The sequence below is a fragment of the Chrysemys picta genome, chromosome 7 (assembly GCF_011386835.1).
Source record: "Chrysemys picta bellii isolate R12L10 chromosome 7, ASM1138683v2, whole genome shotgun sequence".
Lineage (NCBI taxonomy): Eukaryota > Metazoa > Chordata > Testudines > Emydidae > Chrysemys > Chrysemys picta.
The window spans coordinates 98,674,601-98,698,682 of record NC_088797.1 but is presented as its reverse complement, the minus strand read 5'-3'; the positions used below and the strand labels follow the sequence as shown (position 1 = coordinate 98,698,682).

General features: G+C 39.4%; 1 protein-coding gene across 1 annotated transcript in view; it reads right to left on the bottom strand.

The window, feature by feature from the left end:
* DNTT (DNA nucleotidylexotransferase) overlaps positions 1-24,082 on the bottom strand; it is a 155,343-nt gene that overhangs the window by 93,232 nt on the left and 38,029 nt on the right. Inside the window, exons 4-6 of the mRNA XM_065552112.1 lie at positions 8,478-8,648; positions 7,205-7,276; positions 2,248-2,371 (exon numbers count right to left, since the gene is read on the bottom strand). Of these exons, the coding sequence (XP_065408184.1) occupies positions 2,248-2,371; positions 7,205-7,276; positions 8,478-8,648 (367 nt within the window). The remainder of the gene's footprint in view (positions 1-2,247; positions 2,372-7,204; positions 7,277-8,477; positions 8,649-24,082) is intronic.

The following is a 24,082-nucleotide window of genomic DNA, read 5'->3' as shown; positions in this document are numbered from 1 at the left end:
CAGCAGCCTCTGGTGTTAGTGAAAGTTAAGATTTGCTACTGGTGAAATCCTGGCCCCAATGAAAGAAAATGGGAGAACTCCCATTGAGTGACTTCACCCTTCATGTTTTAGAGGCTTGGGAAAGGAGAGGACTGGACTGGAGCCCTGGCGGTGGGGGCCACTCATGTCTGGACAGAATTTGGATGGGGATCAGACCTTTTGACCCAGGCAGACTTTATTGTAATAATGACTATATTAACAGTGACATTTAAATCACATAAAATAATCAATAGCATTAGTGAAAATAATAGGTGAGCTTTAAAGAATGATAGAAAAAGTGCACCCGGCACAGGGCACATGCATGTGAAGGTCACCATATTGTGCATGTGGGGCATTGTCTACATAGTACATTAGTGAGCACCAGCTGGGGGGTAACTTCTAGCACACAATACCATGTTGTACACTAACTCTCTGTGTGAACCCTTCTCTCCCCCTCACCCATTGGCACAAACTGAAATTTCCCTAATGCACATAGCCAGTAGGTGACAAACTTGGGACCTTTGGCAGTAAAAGCAGAGGCTTTTACCACTTGAGATAAATGGTGTGTGTGTAGAGAAAAAGCTCCTCACTTCACCTGGAATTGAAAAAAAATGTATATCTAGGTAAATAATAAATTTATGCCAGTTTGGAAAAAAAAGTTTTGTTGTGTTTATAAGAAGAATTTTAAAGCATCCTGCATTTCCCCAGTCAGAGCATTTCAACAGCCAGTTTTAAAGGAGAACAGTTTAGCTTTCTCAAAAATTGTTACCGTATATCATGAACTGGGGCCAACATCACAATAATCAGTGAGGAGGAGTCAAACTCAAGACCTAGAGCAACAAAAGCTCAGGTCTCTGCCACTCAAGCTAAAGGAGAGCTGGCTACAGAGGTGTTGATGACCAGAATATACAGTGTATTTTAAAACCAAACCAACATTTATTTTAAAATCCCAGAGGCTACACCTCTGGCATAAATACAGCTGGGTCTACATTTTTCCATTTCAAGGGGAACTGAGGAACTTTTCTACAGAAACAAACAAAAACAATGTTAAAATTGGCTTGACTAAGTTTGGCAACAACCATCCAATGAGGAAGTTCCCTTAAAAAAGTTACTTAGCAAACTCACAATCCAAATAAAGTTTAGTTGCAGTCTATAAGGAACAGACATACTAAAAACATTTTCTATTTTAGTTAGAAAACTTGAATAACTCAAAATCAGAGGTATTGAAATTGCCACCGAATCCAAGAACACAGATCCACAAACAGAATGAGAATGGGAGGCAGATTAATATAGTCTGGGGGGGGGAAATGACACACCTATGTGCATTAAGAAAAGGGGTATTGGTGTATGGATCATGTAGCAGTCCCAGAGCATGCCCCCTTGTGGTGCACCAGGAAACCGCAGTCACCATGGCTCAGTTTCCCCTCATCTATGATGGTTCTCTCAGCCTTCAGCACAGATTGGTTGCTGAAAAGATTCAGCACTCTGCCTCAATTATAAAAAATGATGCACAGCCCTTCCTATGAGCATCTGTCCTGTTGCACAAAGTCTTGACCCTTCTTTTCCTGGGCTTAATTTCCAACCATCCCTTGGAGCCAGTCAGTCTCTTTTTCCTCCCATTAACAGCAGGAGTTGCTGTACACTTTACTAGGTTGGTTACATGAGGGGGAACCCACATGCACCTTCAGCGAAGGGCTCCCAGCCCTGGGAACCCTGAACAACTGGGCTATCTGTACCATAACTCAAACTCACTCTCTTTAATTCCCAGAGCCTCCTCCTATGTATCAGCCTGACCTGTCTAGAAAATCCTTTCCACCATATCTTCCCAAATGCCAATCCTGGGCTCAAACTTCTTTTCCTGTGGGGTAGGGTTACACAGCCCTCCTTTCCTGGAGCTGTGCTTTGATTCTAGCAGGCTTCCTTCAGCCCTCCCCTTCTTCCCACTGTAGATCCTGGACCTCTCTGAGTCCTTTTCCCTCAGGACTCTTCCTTGCCCTCAGTCCTGGACTCAAGCTCCTGCCCTGAGACAGGGTGATCACAGCCATCTTTCCTAAGGCTGTGCTTCACTTCTGGCAGACGTTTATAGAGCACTAACAACTTGGGGTACACAAGACAAATCAGATTCCTGTAGTCTTGAAGGTTGAGAACCACTGCTGTAGCCTACACTAATTAATGCTGTTTTAAAGGCATTAAAGTACTTAATCACAGATCTTTTACTAGGGGTTTTACCTGCTTTCTGCATCCTTGATAGCTTCAGGGTCTTGTCAGCTTTTACTTCTTCCAGCGTCCGAAAACCCATTCTGTACCATTTTTCTGATGTCTTCAATCCCACTCCAAAGACAGAAATAAATAGCTAAAGTAAACAGAACAATACACATTTCAGTGTAACTGCAGACATCTGCTGAGACAACACAGTGCTGCTTTCAAAAGGAACAATGGATTAACATAAAGTAAAAAACAAACAGGTTTGTGTGTACAACTAAAACATAGGGCAAAATTCAGCCTCGTTGGATTTGTTGTATGGATGTAGCTTCCTTCTTCCTTCTTTTTTTTTTTGCACAATTACCCTGTGCAGCCAAATGGTTATCATACTTGAACAGTTTTCATTAACATGAAATCTAAAAAAAATACACCAGCATCTCAGCATCTTGGCATGATTTAGCTAAATATGTAGGATTTTCAGTAGTACTAAGCAACTATACTTACTCTTTCACCATTCAAAGTAACTGTTTCTGAACTGTTTCCAGCTGCCAGGCTGGAGCCGGAATTTAAAGGGCTCGGGGCTCCCACCGCTGCAGGGAGCCCCAAGCCCTTTAATTTGCCCCTGAGCCCCGGGGGCTCCCAGCCACCTCTGCAGCTGGGAGCCCCGGGTTGATTTAAAGGCCCTGGGGCTCCCAGCCACAGCCGGTCCCCCAGGGCCTTTAAATCTTGAGAGGCTCCGCCTCTTCTGGGTGAGGCCACGCCCCCCTCTGGACTCCGGCAGTACCGGTAAGTCCTGTAAATTACTTTCACCCCTGATTATGACCCTATCCTCCAAAGCAGTTGCAATCCCTCCCAGTTTGGTATCATCTGCAAACTTAATAAGCGTACTTTCTATGCCAATATCTAAGTCGTTGATGAAGATATTGAACAGAACCGGTCCCAAAACAGACCCCTGCGGAACCCCACTTTGATTCAGGCTATGACATTGGTTGCTCCTCCAGCTCTAAGCGGCTCTTTCTTTTTGGCCAGGAAGGAGGAGACTGATTCTCCACCCCTTTAGGCTGAGCTGAGGGAGAAGCAAAGGGTCATTGAGGTTCTCCTGCTGCTACAGCAAGGCCTTTCATCCCATTCACCCTCATGTAGCGGGAGTGGGGGCTTCAGGCAAGTGGATGATCTTTAACCTTTGGATACTGTAATTGATAAGGATATAATGTTCTTACATTGTTTAACCATCGTATTATGTTTTCCATTCACATCCACATACCCCCACATTTCACTATGTCATGTCACAACTTTGGGGGCAGACAGAATCTTTGCAGGAAAAGAAATATATTTGGTGGTTTGGGCTGAGATGGTAGATAGGGGAGGGTTTTATGTATCTCCCAGAATGGTGGTATTCAGTATGTAGCTGGGACCTAAGATTAACCAGAAATGATGGACTGGAGTCTATTTCAGTGGTGACTCTATCCCTCTCTACAAGGGTGAAGAATAGCTTAGTGCAAGCTATTTGTCCAGACCGGGATGCTTTCTCCAGCAGTTTTGACTTTGGGATCTATCAGTCAGGACAAGAGCTGCTCAAGGTCAGGTTGAGTGCTATAGTCACACTTTGGTGCAAAGACTATGTTCATTCCCCTCCTCCATTTGCTTACATTCTTGTTGTTTGGTTGGTTATTAAATAAAGTTGCTGCCATTGTGACAGAAATTATCCACTTTTTGGAAGTACATTTTTGGGAATCCCCTGGGCTATGCTATTACAGGAATATTAAATCTATATGATTAAAAACACAATATGAATGTAAACAAAAACAAAAGAAATGTATGTAATATGTTAAATGTATTATGAAATACAAACAAACACTTTATGGCTACTTCAAATATTACTCAGCATGGTCAATGTCGATTGAGATCATCAAGGCAGAACTACAAAAACAAGTTAGACCAGCTTGCAGATCCAACTGAAGCATCTGATTTTCAAGATACATGCTGAATATTTTCATTCATGAATCAGTGTTCTCTGTTTGTCTATTTATGCTAATTCTGACATTTAACCCTTTGTTTCTGCTCCCAGTTTAAGCCAATATCCTCTTTTACTACAAACCAGCCAGTTATATCAAGATGCTCAAAGAAACCTACATTTATACATAACAGTAAGATGCACAAGAGAAACATGTCTTATGACTTTGTTGTGCCACTTACAACATCAAGATTTGTATCAGTCATTCCTGAGTAAGGCCTGTAAATCTATAAATAAGGCAAGTCAATGGAATTTTAGTATGTTTCACTTCCATCCATTGCTAAGTAATTTTGTACATCAATTCTGTTTCAAGAGAAGAATGTAGAGCAAAATGTCTAAAATATAGCAATATTCAGTGGATCAATCTCTCAGATGGATTGTGATATGAAAGTGGAGAAGAAAACCTCCATGCTTTTCCCAAAGCATATGTTCTTTATACTCACTTTGTCAATATTGTAACTCTGAGCGATTTCATTGCACATTCATAGATTTGATGAGTGGCTGCACAATTGTCTTTTTCCATTGAATCTATAACCTTTGAATTCAGACCATGCTAATTTTATCTGGTGTTTTTCTAATGAGATTAATTCTTTGGAAGTAATTAAGATAAAGAAAAGGGAAGGATGAAAATCTGGATAATTTTAAATAGGAATTACCCTACATGTTGTATATAATAGATAAGATTACCTATTCTTTGTTTGGAACATGGGTGTTTGTAAGGGAATATGATTACATTTTCAATCTTATTTTAAAAAATCATTTAGATTCTTATCTTTTAATGTTTTTGCTGGTGCTGCCTTTTCAAAAGGGTCTGTTACTGGTTGTAGAATGATTCCAAGAAACTTTATTAATGCTTAGCAATGGTTAGAAATCAGTAGTAAATGAACTCTATTGTCAGTGAAGGAAAACAAAATTAACTTTGTATTCTCTACAAACTGCAGTTCTTTAGCATTCACTGAAGTTAGATCCATGAAGTTCACTGCCTAAGGGTCTTTTGGGTTATAAATATTCCATTTTCACTATTGTATATGTGGTCAGTACTGAGCTTCTGCTGGTAAAAGTCATTGTACATTTACTCCCACTGTACCACAGTTCATTTCAGTATTGACAAGAATTAATGTCAATAAAATGCATTGTCATTCATATTGTGTACAGCTAAACACATGCTATACAGTCTGAGTTGCTCAAAGAATAATTGTTGCAATTTGATAACTAAAAAAACATCATATTTATATCTTGCTTGGTTTGTTGGTAATTAAAAAACCCATAGCACTATAGGTAGCCTATTGGCTTAGTGTGCACCAGTTTTCACTTCTGCAGACCTAGCTTAAAATACAGGCTTCAGTTACACAAATTTGGAATCAGATTTTGGTGAGGAGTTTTGTAGTCTCGTCCTACTTTTCAGTGGACATTTACATGCATCACAAAACTACCACACAGGTTGGAATCATTCAGAATGATTGATAGTCTGTGTGCAAGAGAGGGCTAGCATTACAGTTATAGTGGGGTTGCAGGGCAGGCGTGAGGTGCATTGGCAGAACAGTGCAGGCTGGGAAGTTTGCACAGCAGCCCACTCTCCCACTGGCCATAGTCCTTCAGACAGGACTACAGTAACACAAACTGGGAACTTTTTAGTTCGCACCCTCAGCACCCACACAGGCGAGTTACAGTGCAGCAATTTAGTGTACACTGCTGTAGTTCAAACTACAGTGGGGCAGTGCAGACATAGCCAAGTTAAAGAATCGCACCCTTTTCACTCTCTCTTCAAATGAGAGTTTTTCCATGCCCCTAATCATTCTCGCTACCCTTCTCTGGTCAAATGCAACAAGACCTTTATTCGGTATATTAAGGGTATGTCTACACTGCAGCTGGCCCATGCCGTCTGACTCTGGCTCAGGGAACTTGGGCTATGGGACTGTTTAATTGGGGTGTAGACATTTGGGCTTGGCCTGGAGCCCGGACTCTAGGACCCTGTGCGGTGGGAGTTTCCCATGGTTTGAGCTGCAGCCCAAGCCCAAACATCTAAACCACAATTAAAAAGCCCCGCAACCCGAGCCTTGCAAGCTTGAGTCAGCTGGCATGTGCCAGCCGTGGGTGTCTAATTGCAGTGTAGACATAACCTATGTGACCAGTATTGGCCCCATAAGTACAGCTTATCTTCTTCACCTCTGTCCTTATATCATCACCTTAACTAAAACAAAATTTTTGGCAACAAGCTGAGGTGGGTGTTAGCAAAAAAACACTACTTCCTTGTTTATAGTATATGTGATACCAAAGACTGCTATGCATGGAAAGACACACCTATCAAATTAAATTTTTCTCAGAGATAAAATACTGAAACAGAGAGCCTCTCTGGTGGAGAATGTATTGAATGTTCACTAAATGGGAACTGTTCTACTACCGCATCGGATTCTGAACTACTTTTTATTCAAGTTGAATTCTCATGTACTTCTAAATCTAGAAGTAGCCTGCTAACAAAGCCTTCCCTCCATCCCTGCCTCCTCTACCCGTGAGGCATGTTTCAGCAGAATGAAAGATAGATCTTAGTCATCATCCTCAACCTGACATTTTTATAAGATCAGAATAAGGCTGTGCTGTGCCATAGTCATGACTAATGAACCAAAAATATATTGGGTTAAGCCTAAGGCAAAAAAGGGTGTATGTTACATCAATTTTGGGGAGAAAATTACCCTTTAATTGAAGTTCAACAGCAAATTACATTGTATCACATTAATTAGAAGATGATGGGTAACTGATTCAAAATTATTCTCTCTTACTCTATCACAGTCCCTATTTTTAAGTGCTGCTCTTTCTCTGAATTAAATAAAATTCAGTACTTGTGATGCGCCTTTATTATAAAGTCTAACTAAATACTTAGACCTGGTGAGTGAGAACCGAAGATCTCATGAAAAAAATGATCACACACATTTTTAAGCAACTACAACAAAACTAAGACTAAAATATACTTACTTTAAATGATTGGTATCGTTCATCAGTTAATATGTCTTTAGCTCTAGAACTCTCTCCTTCTTCAATAATCTCCTGTATATACAGTAATAGGTTACTTCTTACTTCTGAAATTATTAAACTGTAATATAATAGTCAAGTGGGAACTCTTATCAGCAGAGAGAGGGAGCATCCTTGTTTTATTCCTAAAGGACCAAATCCTGCAATCCTTACTTAAGCAAAACTTCCATTAACTCAAGAATGGAGTAAAGATTTGATCCACAAAAAATATTGCACATTATTAGCAACTGGGCGTCAAGTTATTCCCCAATTGTCAATCGGATTGCAATTATTTCACATGCTTTACTGAGCTGTTCTGAAAATCATATTTCAGCTTTTGATTGAGTTTATTACAAACAAACCCAGAAGCACTGTGACAATGGATATATTTTTACTCAGTGTAAAAAAAAAAAAAAAATCTCCATTCTATTGTGCAGGAGATCTGAATTAAATTCCCAGTCCCCAGGCCAGCAGAGGCTAAGAGCATTGTAGAGGCAATATTCTCACCCCATGAAGGAATGGGAAACAGAGTGAATCACAACATTCAGCAGTGACCTCTCCAGGTAACTAAGGGATTCTGCTTTATTGTCTCCTGAAATAATAGTGGCTGAGACATGGGGTCCTGAAAGGGCCAAAAACTAAAGCAATGAAAAATGTAGGGGATTTGCAAGGGTCCAACAGGAATGTGGAGTTTACCCCTCACCTGGATGAAAGGCTTTTCTGTAAGTAGGCGAGAGGAAGAAATTAACACTAAGGCCCAGATTCACAAAAGTATTTAGGTATCAATGGGATTTAGGCACCAAAGTACCTTTGTGAATCTGTGCCTAAATTACTAAAACATGTACAAACAATATTTTCAAAAAAGCATTAAACTAACAAAATGATGTTGCCATGTACTGTGCAGAACAAGTCATATATGAAGAGGTATTAAGTCATCTAAATGAAGAATGTAGTTTAAAGCAACACACTATACATGGTATCTCATTATTCTTGAATGACCTGAATTCATTAGGAATGTTTCTGTGACTGGTAATGTTTACTGTAAATTTAAGGAGTGCACAAAAGGTCAGATTATTATAAAAGATACACAGACGTCACTGATTCTTTAATAATAGAGGATAGCCTAACTCTAATACAGGAGAAACACAAAGTTATCCCCACTGACAAACATCTTTGGCCCCTAAAAAAATTAGAGCTGTAAAAGAAACATCTAGCAGGGAATTCACTGTAACATTACCTCAATGACATTTCTGATTTCACCTCTCATGCAGGGCAGTCCTTCTAGATCTTCCATTCTGACTATAGTAAATGGAAGGAATTTCAGCACAGAGGCTGCTCTCATAAAGTCAAGGCAAGGTACTTCATTTTCTCTGAACTCATAATTTTCAACCAGTATCTCAAAAGCATCCTGGGGTAAAAAACAAAAACAAAAAGCAACCAAAGTTAATAAAAGTTGAAATATTCTATATGCCCCTTAGAAAGCTTAGAGTTTTCAAACTGATTCACAGATGATTTTTTTCTACTATGGCACAAAAACAGTAAAGCTGGTTGGAAACATTTTGACAGAACCATTTTCTGTTTGAATGTGCAGTTCTGCCAAAATCAAAAACTCTTCAAGAAAATGTCAATTTTGTTGAAATTTCATTGAGGAGAATAAAAAGAAAGGTCTGACAGTGACAAAATGTCCTATGTTGACATTTTTAAACCAAACATTTTGACATTTTTGTATACATTTTTATTTTGCATAATATTATATAATATAAAATAAAAGTTAAGACAAAGTGTTTTGATTGAGCCAAGACTAATTTTTTTTTTTAATATTTTCCTTCACAGAGAATTTTGAAATGTTTCAGTTTCATTCCAATTCTGAGCAAAGTCAAATTTCAAAATCCTTGACTAAATGGAATTTCTGTCCTCCACACAGCTCTAACCCAAAGTGAATGACCCACAGGCACATATTTTCATATGAGTGCTTAATAAGCAACCTGACAGTGAGCTGCCATCTGGTACTTGAGCGCTAGAGATGATTTAACGACCTCCATGTATTTAAGAAAACTCTCCAGAGCCTGACAAGGTGAAATAGCTTCTGCAAGTTTTCAAAATCTGCCCAAATGTACTTTATTCAGCATGTCACTACATGACATCTTTGTTTCTCAAATACAATCAAAGAAAAGTATGTGGCAGGCCCAGCAGCCCCAAGAGTTTGTTCTCTTCTTTCAACTTGCAGCCATGTTTCTAGTCAGCAAGCTCAAGGAACAGCACTTGCCCCTCCCCTCAACTTTTCAGCCTATACAAAGGGGAAAAATGTTTGATGACTCTTCACTTATCCTTGGCTTGGTTTATTGAAGCTCCTGCACTCACAAGCTGCTTGACAGAGCAGTAGTATTTACTATCCACATGTCATGTGCAGAGCTTTGAAAAAACAACAAATAACATCTTTAATTCTTTAAAAATAGCAAAATTCTTTGAAAAATGAAATGCAAGGACCAGATCCCAGGATGGTTCAGAAGGCATTTGTCACCTTTTCTAATGTAGCACTTCTACATTTCAGAGGAAAACAAGCTGTGTAATAGTATCTGAAGTCAAACAACCTTAAAATTAGTGACCGTATAAACTTCTGAAGACTTGGTGCAGATTAGCAGGCAAAAACGTGAGTGCTTATTGAGACCCTACACAAAATCACAGAACTTCCCATGTCTACAAAACCAGCTGGGTTTTTGTGAGATTTCGTGTACTTGAACAGACCTGTGCAAAATGTTTGAAGAGAATATGCCGCAAAGCAGGGTGTTTGGGGAGATCTAGTGTGATGAGGAAGAATTTGGATACTTTGTGTTAATGCTAATTGAACAACCCATAATCCCTCAACTGTCAGAAACCCTCATTGCTTATGTTTCTTGTCTTCATGTAGCAGTAACGTAACTCCTTCCCTTCTGCTCCCTCCTTTAATCCATGAGGCACTAAGTTCTTCAGACAACAATGAAGGGGTGGCTGACATCATCCAGGTTCAGGGGGCTGCCAATTAAACCCCACTCTTCTCTAATCCAAAGGGTCTTCAGAGGGCAGGAAGCACTTGGGAATAAGGAAGAGTAAGACTTTCTCCCATCCACTGCATATTAATGCATGTCTATGATGCCCAGTACTACCTACCCTGCTGAGTATATGGACAGGAAGGGGTTGGAGAGAAACAGGGAGTGGATGAAGCCTGGACCCCAGCCTCCACAGCCTGGCGGCCAATAGGATTAAACTAGAGTTAAAAAGAAAGTAAACACACAGTGAGGGCTGAAATAAGTTACTTTCCCTGGGACCAAGGAGATGTGGGGGGCAGATGGGAAGCAGGAAAGGAATTCTGAGTCAGGACTTCCCTGAGAGTGCCTCGCCACTCTTTACACAGGGCTGGTCATAAAGGGTCAGTCTGGACCTTTGTTAGTGTATAGGTATGGTGAGAACAGAGCAAGTGTAATACAGGCAGAGTGAGCCAAACACCAGAGCAGATACAGCAGTTGATGTTACCTAGAGGAAAGACAGCAAGACTACCCAGCTCTGACTGAGCAGTGTCTCTCTCTTCTCCTTTAATATTTGAGGGCTTGTTATGTATGTTTCAGGGTTAGATTTAAATTTATTTTTAATTAATGTAATTAATTTATGTATTATTCATTAGGTCTTAAAGATTTAGATGTTGCTTTGAGTTTTAATTTTAGATGATGTTGTTCCTCAAAATATATTAGAGACAAAAATCAAGTTAAAGCATAATAACTCATATATCTTAAATTCTACCTGTTTAATATTTCCAGACATACTGCGCCTGGTCCCAACCCCACTGATTTACATCACAATAGATCCTGTAGAGTTAATCTTAATTTACACCAGTGTAAGGGAAAACAGAATTTGGCCCAGTATATTGAAAGGGAACTGTATGTCTGGAAGGTTTTTTTTTTTAAATGTCCTTAGCTGGGTTCTAATCATTTAGTTTATTAAAACTGAAAGAATTTTTTAAAATTAATTTAATTTTTGCAATGAATATTGATTACAATTCACATTTCAGTCAGCTTGGACAATGAAAATAGGCCAGTTAGAATGCCATGGTGTTAGGGTTGTAAACAATGCAGGGTTGTGTTTAACGTGAAAGAAAATAACTGTTTTCACTGAAATCTTTTTTAAAAGGTATGGAAATATTTCTATTGATTTAGAATTTGTGAAACATCATTTTCAACAAAATGTAAATGTTAAAAGAGGTACCTTTTATTGAGTAAAAGCTTTTTTTCTTTTGCCTCGCTTTTTCTACATTCTCATCCTGAAGTGCTCTATTCCTCTCTGTTCATTGAACACCTGTTCACCTTTTCTAACTCAGAGACTATTGTGGCAGATGTTTTGCTAGGGGATGCATTCTAATTTAGGAATATTTGCTTTACTATCTCTAGTTTTTTCTATCCTTTCATTTAATCAGGAATTGGTTTCACTCCAGTTAGACCCAGTCAGGGATTCATAGATAATAAGGCCAGAAGGGACCATACTGATCATCTTGTCTGACCTCCTGTATAATACAGGACTTCATTGAAATAGTCACCATGTTCAAGCCATAAGTGGTTTTGTGTAGTGTCCAGCCTCCTCCACTGCAATAAATGAAATGATATAATTCAGGAGAGGACCACTTGGAACTGTTCTACCTTCTTTTCCTTCTCTAGACTCAAGAGGATCCTAACCAAATTGATTTACCTTCCAAGGCTCCAATCATGCATTCAGTCGTCTATGATTGGACCTACATGCTCATACATATTCTGGGGAAGTCAACGGGGTTCTGCATTCTGCATGGGCATGACCTGTATGCAAGATCAGGACCCACACCTTTTGTTCCATCAGTAGACAATGTTTAACCTTATTATAGATACATGTCACTGATTCTACCACTAAGCAAAACTATATGAAGCTCATTGTAGCCTTTTTGTGTGTCTTATGTGCTGAATTGAATGTTAACATTCTGCCTGCTTTCCTGCAGTCTTCTTTATATAGCTAATAGCATTCTCACACAATAGGTCCAGAACCAATTTGCTCTTGAATCTCTCATGGTTTCCTCTATTGTTTTCAAGCACAAGCTTCTTATAACACAAACTCATCAGGGCATCATCTTGTTACAAAGAATTTTGTTTGCTATATATCTTTTCGGCAGGGTAACCTTATTCCTTGCTCTCCCCAAAGCTTAGTCACCTTTAATCCATCTCACTAGAGGAATCCTATTTCTAGCTATATATTTATTTACCAGCTCCTGCTACCAGACTAATAAGTGTTGCACTCTTCTGTTTTCAGAACCTCTCATGTAAGACCTCTTGAGATAGGGAGCTGTTTAGGAAGATGTTTGATTTGGTAGCCTCTGTAGCTATTTATACTCAGTTAACCCTTGGGTATAAAAATTCATAGGGAGGGGAGAAGATTTTTTTCTGAGAGAAGACTGTCTACTAAAGCAATCCACAAAATTGTAGGTTCTCATTAGTCTTCTCTAAAGCTGTGAAGCTAATTTCTAATTATAGAAATAGATTCATTCATTACACTTTCATTCATTCGCCTCATTTTTTAAAATATTCAATTTCTTAATTTATTCATTTCTTTATATACATTTTTAACAAGGGTGTGTGTGTGAAAATTATATACATGATTTTTAAAAGAAGCTATAGACAGCAACAGAAAACTAACTTAGAAAAGGGGACACATCCCATTTCTGCACACCAAAGGATGGGAGGTCACACTCCACAGAGATTCACCCAGTTATTGGGGAGGAAAGGCATATATAGCACCTTCACACACCAGTGCAGTATGGCAGTTGAAGGGAGATTCATCCCAAATTGGGGTGAGGTGGCCAGGAGGTGTTTTCATTAGACTGGCTGGAAAACAAGAATTCTTTTTCATGAAAAATGTTGAGGTTTTGAGATGAGAGGGAGAGAGAATTAGCTAATACCTTCGTGATTACAGCAATGTGGGATGTGGTAAATCCAGTTCAGGTCCTTGACCAAATCAAGCAGAGCATCCCACATAAAACCCTTCTATCAGTGTTGACAAAATTTTCATTGGGAAGTTTTCCAAGGTCCAGGAGGGAATTTCTCATCAAAACCAGAGAGAGCCTCACCTTAGAATAGCCCAGTGATTAGGATATTGACCTGGATGTAACAGATTCCAGTGCAAATCACTGTTAAAAATCAGGCAGAGGAGGGACTTGAACCCAGGTCTCCTATATGAGTGCCCTAATTTTTAGGCTATTGGCTATTCTTGGTTAAGTCCCTCTTATCAGGAAGTGCATCTCGGACCTGAGAAACCTTCCCAACAAAACTTCTCTTAACCAATACATTTCAGTTAAAAGTGGTTTCAATGAATCAACAGTTCTCAACAAAATAGTTTTGTTAAAAGTTCCCAACCAGCTCTAGTTTCCACCACTAGTTTCTAGTTTCGCACCAAGAGAAAAGAGTTTTAACCTCTTCTGGGAGCTTTGTGGCAGGCCACTGAATCAGTGCATCCTTAGCCAAACCTCTTGCCAGCCAACCATAACCATTTTACAGTTTTGCTAGCTGCCTGCAAGTCCTTGCGTGGAAGAAGGACATGAAACAGGGGTATTACGCCATTGCAACCTCTCTCTGGGTGGAGTTTCTATAGCTGGGACCATGTTATGAATGAGGTCAAAAGAGTTTCTGCCAATACTTTTTCTTACTTGGTTTAAACTACAAAACAAAGTGGTAAACTAAGCACACACAAAAATCAACATTAAATTCAGAATTAACACACTAAACAATAGTGGAATTATCACCTTTTGGGGCAGAAAGTGGAAGGGGTTCGGTAAAGTAACTTAGATTTAAGACAGTCTCTCTGTCTGTCACCTAGGGCAGAATCTTACCCTTTTCCCCACAAACACAGCAGCTGGCCAAGAATGGAACTTAAATCTGAGGGTTGCACTGGTTGGGAAACTAGCCACTGTCAGGCAGGATATTACAGTATTGCCACCCCCAACCATTCAAAACTCATGCCTCGGGCCCCAGAAAATTATGAATTTGGCTTAAAAATCATTAGATTAAAAAAATACATTTGTGCTTCTTTTTTTTTTTCATTTGCCCTCTTTAGGATACGCTCATTTCACATTTTCAGTCTTTTTCCTCACCCATGAGAGCTAAGAACTAGAGCTAGTAGAAAAAATTCTATCAAAACAGTTTTTCAGAAGAAAATTGAGTTTTTGACTAAATGAAAATTTTTGTGGAGAGTGTTTTCTTGTTTTGACAAAAAGTCAAAAATTTCCATTAATAAAATAACCTATCCTACAGCCAGCTCTACTAAAATCCTACTATTTTCTTTTTAATGAAAGCTGAGAGTATCATGTAATCACTTCACTGAAGGACCAGGGCTTTAAGAAAAACAACAAGTGTCATGAAACTCACAATAAAATCACAAGAATTGGCAACACTGGAATTGTCATGTTGGGAATCAGGCAGGGGCAAGGAAAACACAGAGGCAAGTGGGATTTCAGTGTTTTATTACAGGTAACCCAGCAGTGATGTAGATAGCACTGCTTCCAGATTAATCCCTGAAGTGCTGTCCAAATGGGACTGTCCAACAGTCAGGCAACTGTGGAAAGATGCAGACACAAAAGTTAAAATAGCGCTCAGCTTCAGCAGCCGATCCGGAGCCAAAAATAATATGCTAGGAAATTATTTACCTGTTAAGATGGGTTTAACTCCCCCATAAAGATGTTCGTTCTCAAAAGCTGCAATGATCACCAAACAAGTGATCTTATAAAAATGGAAGAGTAGGGTTATGCTCAGAATAGGGCAATGAATTCAGATCTGTCTGAATTAGCCATCAAGGAAATAATATCTTATCACTGTAGATAGCAATTATATGAATTTGAAGAAATTGGGATCCCATTTCTAGATATATTTGGATAAAGATGTTGAGATGGCTCAAAGAATGCCAAAGCTCCATTCCACCTAACCCCTTCCCTTCCCCTCCACAATCCTCTCCTTTTCTCCTCTCCTTATTCATGTATGTCTTCTATTTTGTTATTTTTACCCAAACCCTCATATATTATGTCTATATAGTATTGTCTGGGTTTGTATTGCCTGGTCTTGCAGCTTTGACAAGGTATAAAAATTGCATAATTCCATAATTCTACTGGACAGCCTGTGAAATGTGCAGTATTTGGAAACATATAAATAGTAAAAAAACAAACAAACAAAACAACAACAACAACAAAACTAACAAAAAGCAAAGGAAAAAGGACCAGAGAAAAGTCTGCAGTGATACAGAAAGAGGCAGAGTATCTTTGGGGACAAAACAGGTTTCCTTGTTCTAGTAAAATTGCTTGTTCGGTGTTAAAAGAAAGGGATTCTTTCTCCAGTTCTTTACCAGAATGACAGCCACCACTCCAGCAAGGGCAGTTTGGGAGAAAGAGATTATGGTCCAGATTATGATGACATTATCAGGCCTCTCCCCCATCCACACTTTGTTACTCTCAGCCTGTGCACTTTAACACTCCAGAATAAAGTTTACAGAAAGCCTCAGCTGGCGAGAGACTTTTCTTTTGTGGATGGTTGGCCCCAGCAGGTTTACACAGAGAACAGAACCTAAAGGTCTGGCTTCCTGCCTGCTTGTGAAGGTAAACTAGACAGACAGAGATATATGTAGAAAACAATTTCAGCAGGTAATTGCTATCATCATCACAATCCTATTACGCCTCTGGCGTTTAGGGCAGTGACGAAGCTCCTCCACTCCTGTCCGTTTCTGGTAAGTCTTTCAATGGTTCCCCAGCTGTGCCCCAGGTTTTTCAGCTTGGCTTCCACAGCTCTTCGCCATCTTGTTTTCGGGTAGGGTGACCAGAAGTCCTGATAAAATCAGGACTGTCCCAATTTTTAGGCATTTGTCCCACGTCCCGACCGATGTTTGGTCAGGACGCAATTTGTCCTGATATTTCGCACTCCTATTTTTGTTTTGTTTTGTTCCGCCGGCGGGACTCCGCTTTTTTTTTTTTTCCTCTGCTGGTGGTACTCCGGGACTCTGCTTTTTTTTTTTTTTTTCCCCTTGCTCTGCCAGCGGGACCCCCTCTCCCCCCCCATGTGTCCCGATATTTTCTTCATCCCATGTGGTCACCCTATTTTCGGGTGGCCTCGTTTTCTCTTGATTTAAGGTGTTCATCTTATTGCTACTCTGGTGATGGAATCAGTTTCCATCCGAAGCACATGGCCAATCCATCTCCAATGCCTCCTGGCAGTGATGGTGCTCAGATCCTCTTGGTTGCACTGTATCAATAGATCTTGGTTTGAGATTGTTCTGGGCCAAAAGATACAGAAGATTTTTCTGAGGCAGTTTGTATGGAATGAAGTCAGTTTGGACATGTCATTCTTTCTCATTCCCCAGCATTCTGCACTATAAAGTAGTGTTGAAAATATGCAGCTCTGATAAATCTTGAGTTTGCATCTTGCGTGCTCTAATGATCCCCAGAGTCTGTGTCGATGGGGGCTTTTTGCTCCTGGTAGGTTCAACCATGCCAGATTGGTCTGTGGGGTGGGGCCAGACAAAACAGACACCCTCGTCCTCCAGGTTGGGGGTTAGGCACAGGGTTAACAACCCCATCCTGTAAAAAACAAAGTATGTTATGGAAACAGCGACGGAGAAATCAACCATTGCTGTTTGTGATGGCCTTCAGGAGTCAATGACCCATATGACTGCCAATGATGAAAGCTGAAAGGAAGCCACTGGCATGAAGACTGAAGAACTCAACAGCAAGATAAAACTGTCCTCTGGTGTCCGTGCCTTGTTGTGGCGGGACAGCCTGCATAATTGCTATACAGTATGTAATAATGATACACGATTGTGACGGGGTGTACCTGGCCTTTGCAACTCCCTACAGGAGGCCCCATGGTCCAACTACAACCTGCCCCATGAAGCAGCAAAGTGACAGGAAAGGAGCAATGAAGGCGTGGCTAAAGAGTCCTCACAGCAGTTCAAGCAGCCAATCAGTACCCAGCAGGGTCAGAAAAAAGGAGCTGCAGGGCCTGAGAGATCAGTTCCTGGTTGGGACTGGAGGGGCAGGGAAGGGTGCTCCTCTCTGGCCAAAGGAGCTTAAGGGATAACCCGAGTTTGGTTCTGGCTGCATTTGCTTAAGCTGGGTTTGCAGGCAGAGAGAGGACCTAAGAAATCTAACCTTAAAGTAAAGGGTGAAGCAAAAAGGGGCCAAGTAGGAAGTGGCCCAGGAGGAAGCAACAATGAACTGAAATCAAGCAGTGTGTAGTTACTATTTATAGGGTCCCTGGGTTGGAACCAAGCATAGTGGGTTGGCCTGGGTTCCCCTACTAGTCATAGTGGCATAAACCTCAAGAGTGAGGGGGGACAGTGCTTATTTGAGAGTCCAAACAAAGGACTGAATTTAAAGGGCCTAGAGCTGGGGCTGAAGACCCTAGTGAGGGCAAGAGAACTGTTCATTTATTGAACTCTATTACCCTGGAATGGATTCATTTGGACTTTGTGACTTGGCTGGAGGGCCAAGCCACTAAAGACCTACCAATGTCAGCTGGCAGCCTGCAGGGCACACCAGGAGTATGAAAAAAAAACTGCAATACCACACCTAGCCACTAAAAGGCACTTAGAGGTGAGTGCCCACATTGCAATGACTAAAAGAGTCTTCTTCCTCATTTGACTTACAAGCTAAGGATATTTCTTTTCAATCCAAATAGCAAGCTCTCACCTGAACACTTAAATAGATGCATTTTCCACAGAAGTTCAAGTTGAGCTGGCATTAGCTATCATGATAAATGTAGCTATATATAATACAATAGCACTGCTATTTTAAGTAGGTAGTTACTGCTTGGGGTAGACAGATCTTGGAAAAGCTGTTTCACTACCTTTATTTAAGAAGACAATCAGATGTAGCATTTTAGTTAGGGGTTGTTGACAGTCAAGGAGAAAAGATTATCAAAGCACTTTCTTTCAATCTAGTTTGCATTATTCAGTGTTTTCCTGCCTTTGCAGAGCTCATTAAGCCCTTTTTAATAAACAATTAAACTAGTGTTGAATATGCATTATTATCTGTACAAAATATTGCCTGCAAATACTGCAATTAATTATAGATCTGTCTTTTTACATTAAACTAGTTTTGACTTTTTTTTATAAAATTGTTCTACTTTTTAAATAAGCAACTTATTTCCAAGAATAGTAGCTACCTGTTCAATGCCATAAGAGTGCATTGGATAATATTCTGCAGAGGTGGGGTGGCGGGAGGGAACATGAAACAGTTCTGAATTAACAGATTTAAATTTTCTTAAATTGAATAAAAAGAAGCTTGCAGCCTAGTAGGACATCACTGATGAAATCTGTGTGCAGTGATATAATGAGGAAAATGTTACTGGCCACTGACCAATTCTAACTCTTCAGGGCTTCTTAACTTAAAAGGCTGATGTATCCTATCCTGCTTATTGATGAAAAACAATACAGCTTAATTGTTTAAATAAAAATAGTTTAGTGGAAAACCAAATTTCTAGAGATCTCTAACAGATTTAAGAGTTTCATCATCTCCAGGGTATTCTCCAGAGGATGAGGCTTTAATTAAATGTGAAAGAAAGCTGGGCAAAATTTCAGCTCTTCACTTTCTGAAATGCTTTCATTGCAAAATTTCCTTTCCTTGCCCAGTCCTCTATCTAGCACATGCTGGTGACATAGCTAAAATTCAGATGCTGAAAGAATGTTGCTCCAAGTGGATTTCACCTTTTGGCTTTCAGGACCAACTCTGCTCTGACACAAAAGCACACAAATTTCACTGTGCTAAGTGAAAAGGTATGGGAGGGGGTCTATTGGGGAGAAGCTTTGAAGTTTAGTTTAAACTAATAAAAATACAAGTTGGTCCTCTTTTGCATTATATGTAAAATATGTGTGAAGCTCGTGCATGACCTCTCTGTAAGCGACAAAGTAGTTTAGTTACATTGGTGTTTAGACCATTTTGAATCTGTATGGTCTATGAACCTTTGCCAGGATGGAACTGGATTCTTCTCAAAATTCTAATGTAGAAATGACATATCACCTATTTCACTGTGTCAGGACACAGACTGGCCTGAGACCACTGTGTCACTCTTGGTGGCTTTTCCACCTGAAGAAGAGACTTAGCAGTCAGGATGGAGCTCACTTCATTGGGCCAAACATTACATTCATTTTTATCTCCTGTCCTACAGTATTCAGTTTTTAAATCCCCAGCTGTGTAGCTACCACTCCAAATAGTCAGACTGACTGTTACCCACAAGCACAACTGAATAGAATTTGTAGCCACTTAATAGCTCTGTAATTCCATTAAATATTTTCTCAAGTCTTTTAGAAACAGCTCCTTCTGTCAGCTTTCTTGGGTTTTAAATATCACTTTGCTCTAGATTTCTGAATTCTAGCATTATTTGCTGCCTGAATTTTCAGTCTTTGGATTACAACCAGTGTATTAGAATGGCCTACCCACCTCCTAGTTCTCTTGGCAATCATCAGTCATTAGAGTTTATCTATTTGCTTCTATCATAGGCTCTTTATGCTGGCCTAAAATCAGAGACTCACTTTTATTCAAGGGCAGTTCCCCAGCAGTCCCTTCTTCTTTTAGCAATACACAATAATAGTTTCTCTTAAAGTGTGCTGTTTTTAATCACAATCCATCCTTCAGTCAAAACCAAAAAAATTGAAATCCCATGAGAAGGCACAGGGTCTTCTACTTTCCTCTTCCTAGATGAACAGGTGCTGTGTAAAATCTCCACAATAGCCCTCACCTCTCTCTTCCTCTCAGTCCACTAGACTAGATTAAAATAAAACCAAGGTTCAGGAACTAAACAGAACAGAAATTCACAACACCATCTACAGTGATGCTATTAGTATACATACATGGTCTTACATCAAAGGAAACTTTGTTTCTCATGAACCACAGTAATAGATCATCTTAATGAGCTTGATGCATAGAACTCCTGATATGGGCACTGAAAAGATATGGACCTTCAAGTCAGATGTATGGTGTATGATTAAGAAGTCATTACCTCAGTTGAATGACCAACATCTTTTGAAAGATTGCACTAAATGGCAGCAGGACAATCATTTGACTATTCTTATGAGTCAACTATTATGAAGAGTCATTATCATTTAAGGACAATAAATAAATATCACTTTAGCCACAACTCCTATGACTTGATAGCTTGGGGCGAAGATGGATCTATTAAGTATCCCCATGCTCCCGGTGTCCCTAAACCTTCAGCTGCCAGAAGCTGGGACTAGACAGCAGAGGATGGATCATTTGATAAATTGCCCTGTTCTGTTCATTCCCTCTGAAGCATCTGGCCCCAGACACTCTCTGAGGACAGGATATTGAGCAAGATGGACCATCCAAGCTAAATGGACCATTGGTCTGATCCAGTATGACCACTCTGGTGTTTTTTTTTCCATTCAAAATAGACACAAGTTAATTTAAATAGGATTCATAATGAATAATCAACTTAAGTACAGTGGGCATATTGGAATTGGAAAAGGTTCAGAAAAGGGCAACAAAAATTAGGGGTATAGAACGGCTTCCGTATGAGGAGAGATTAATAAGACTGGGACTTTTCAGCTTGGAAAAGAGGCAACTAAGTGGGGATATGGTAGAGGTCTATAAAATCATGAGTGGTATAGAGAAAGTAAATAAGGAAGTGTTATTTACTCCTTTTCATAATACAAGAACAAGGAGCCACCAAATTTAATTAATAGGTAGCAGGTTTTAAACAAACACAAGAAAGTATTTTTTCACACAACCCACTGTCAACCTCTGGAACTCCTTGCCAGAGGGTGCTGTAAAGGCCAATACTATAATGGGGTTCAAAAGGGAGCTAGATAGATTCATGGAAGATAGATCCATCAATGGTTATTAGCCAAGGTGGGCAGGGATGGTGTCCCTAGCCTCTGTTTGCCAGAAGCTGGGATTGGGTGACAGGGCATTAATCACTTGATGATAACCTGTCTGTTCATTCCCTTTGTGGCACCTGCCATTGGCCACTGTCAGAGGACAGGATACTGGGCTTGATGGACCTTTGGTCTGACCCAGTATAGCCGTTCTTATGGGCCTGATTCTCTTCTCACAGTCACCAATGTAAATCGTATATCATGAGTCAATTAGGAGACTCAGGCAAAATATATATTATATATAAATCCTAACAAGTAATTTTGAATTTACTAAATAGTCATATTTTATCAGGCCCCATAATTCTGACTGGCCAAGAATAATTCATTGATATTCACAGTAAACAAACCAGGATTATTATTGTTATTTTGTTTATTTGTATCATGATAGTACTCAAAAGCCTCAGCCATGAGCAGGGCCCCATTGTACCAGGCCTTGTACAAACACTAGGAAGACCTCCAAAGACCTTACAACCTAATTTTAAGACAAAAAGTGAAGGGGGCAGGGGAAGATGATGAGGGTAGCAGTAATAAGATTCTGATCTCAACCAGATGGATCTGAATCATTTATGTATAATAAAAAATGTAAATATCACCTAACACCAACTGCTCTCAAAGAAGTCAAAAGTAGATGCTTGGTTTCCTGTAGATATAACAGTAGAAGTGGATCTTGAGGAAAATTTGAAGGACATAACAACAGTGTTCCATTATAGTATGGAAGAACGTGTGAGGGCAGTTGTGGAAGAAGAGGACAAACAGGCACTCAAGGTTGGCACCGCTGACAGAGAATGACAATGCAGTAAGAGCATCAGCACTGTTGTATTGATTCTGGTTACTGACTGTGCAGCTGAAAGCATTTAGTATAATGTTAAAACACAAAATGCTAAAAGGAAATCACTTACACTAAGGAAATCACATGTACTAAGTATATTGCCAGAGGAAGTAGCACAATTTCAGAAATAGGGTGTGAATTGTGATTGCTGCAGGGTCTAAAGGTATTTTATATCCTAGCTGTGTTCTAGATAGGATTCTCCCCCAAATTATTTTCAAAAATGAACAGGAGATATTTCCTCTTCTGAGCAAGCCACCTACTCCTTTTGGTTAAGTACACATAGAGCATAATTTATGTTGCTATTTTGACACATCATCTGGAGATTTTCTTCTAAAAATGTTATGTCTTGAGGAGCCAGAGGATGTTCTGGGGCATATGTCTAGTTTAATGTATTTCCACCTACAAGAACCCGAAGTTGATTGTAAAATTAAAGCTAGGGCCTGGTTAGTCTGATTTAAAATATAATAAAAATAAATTTATTAAGTTACTAGAGTCACTGAGACAGCTAACTTTTGTAACATATTCCTTTAGGTTCAATAATCACATGCAAAAGGAACAGAAAAGAAAGTTAAACAACCATTGTTTTTTCCACTAACAAAATGGAAAGACAGACAACAAGGTGTCATTGGATGGGTGAGGTTCTGTGGCATGCAATGTGCAGGAGGTCAGACTAGATGATCCCTTCTGGCCTTAAAGTCTGAGGCTTATCCATACACATTCACATTTTTATTACCATGAGTAACAGCCAGAGCTGAGTAACATTCAATAACATTGGTAATAAGCCTCAGAAGCACAGAACTATTTGCCTCTGACTTAATTAGCTTCTTCTGTAAGAATTAAATTGTATTATTCTCTAAGAAAAATGTCTTGAGTTTTATTGCAGCCCAGTATTAATATTCAAATCAACTCTCCCTCTTAGGCAAAGCCGAATGACAGTATTTATTTTACCACATAAAAACAAGATGCAGCTTCCCATGTGCACTTTTTGAGGGGAGAGAAAGGTAACTCGCTATTCATACATTAATTTTAGAACACTACTTTGCTATTATATTCTGTCATAATATTAATGTTTAAGACAGAAGCAAAGAAAATGTATTAAACAACAGCCTCTGGTCAAACATATCATCTTGTGATCCTGCAACCTTGCTTGTCTGAATTATCCATATTCACACAATTAGACAACAGGACTGCTGATGGAGTCAGGGTTACAGGATCAGGCCTTTAGTTGTTTGAATAAGTAAAGGAAATCATGGTGCTCTCTACTAATCTATGGTATATATACAGCTTTTATAACTCCATCTCAGCTCTCACGATTGTCTGTGTTAATCACTTCATTTCATGGATTCAACAGTCATAGGTTTTTAAAGTACATTCCCCCTTCTTTTTCTTCCCTGTTTTCTGCAAATTAAGAAACTTTCATGTATTCTATCTGCTACATACTATGGGATACTTTGTGTGTTTAGGCACAGATTTCAACAACAGATGGTAATTAAACTGCCCAGGGGTAGTCCTACAAGGCATTTTGCCTCACATGCCGCTCGGAGTCACAACTCCTTCCCTGCTCGCACCCGGCTCCTGAGGAAGTAGTAGTGTGCTGCTAGCATAAGCCAACAGCAAAAAACAATACTCATCACCAGGCTCATGTATGCAAAGCCAAGACTCACACCATATCCCACTCCGACTTTCCAGGGTTTGTAATACTTGGTTTTGGATTAAGTACAACATCGCTATAGTGTTTTTACTCTTAAATTATGAATATATATTCTCCATTTTAACATTTTTCTTAATCTGGAATTTATCAATAAAATTATATATATATATATACACACACACACACACACACACACAGAATGTACGTGTCAAGTATTACTATTAATAAACAGAACTGTAGTTAGAGATGTGTTTTATAGTTACACATATGTAAATACATAAAGTACACAGGAAGGGTGTACAGATCTATAATATTAAGAAGGTAAGTACAGCATATGACAGTTTTTGAGATGCCTATTTAACTAGAAAGTAATTAAAATTTTCTTTTTATCCTAAAATGCTTAAATAAATTAAGATGTGTTTGAATGATTATTCATATCTAAAATTAT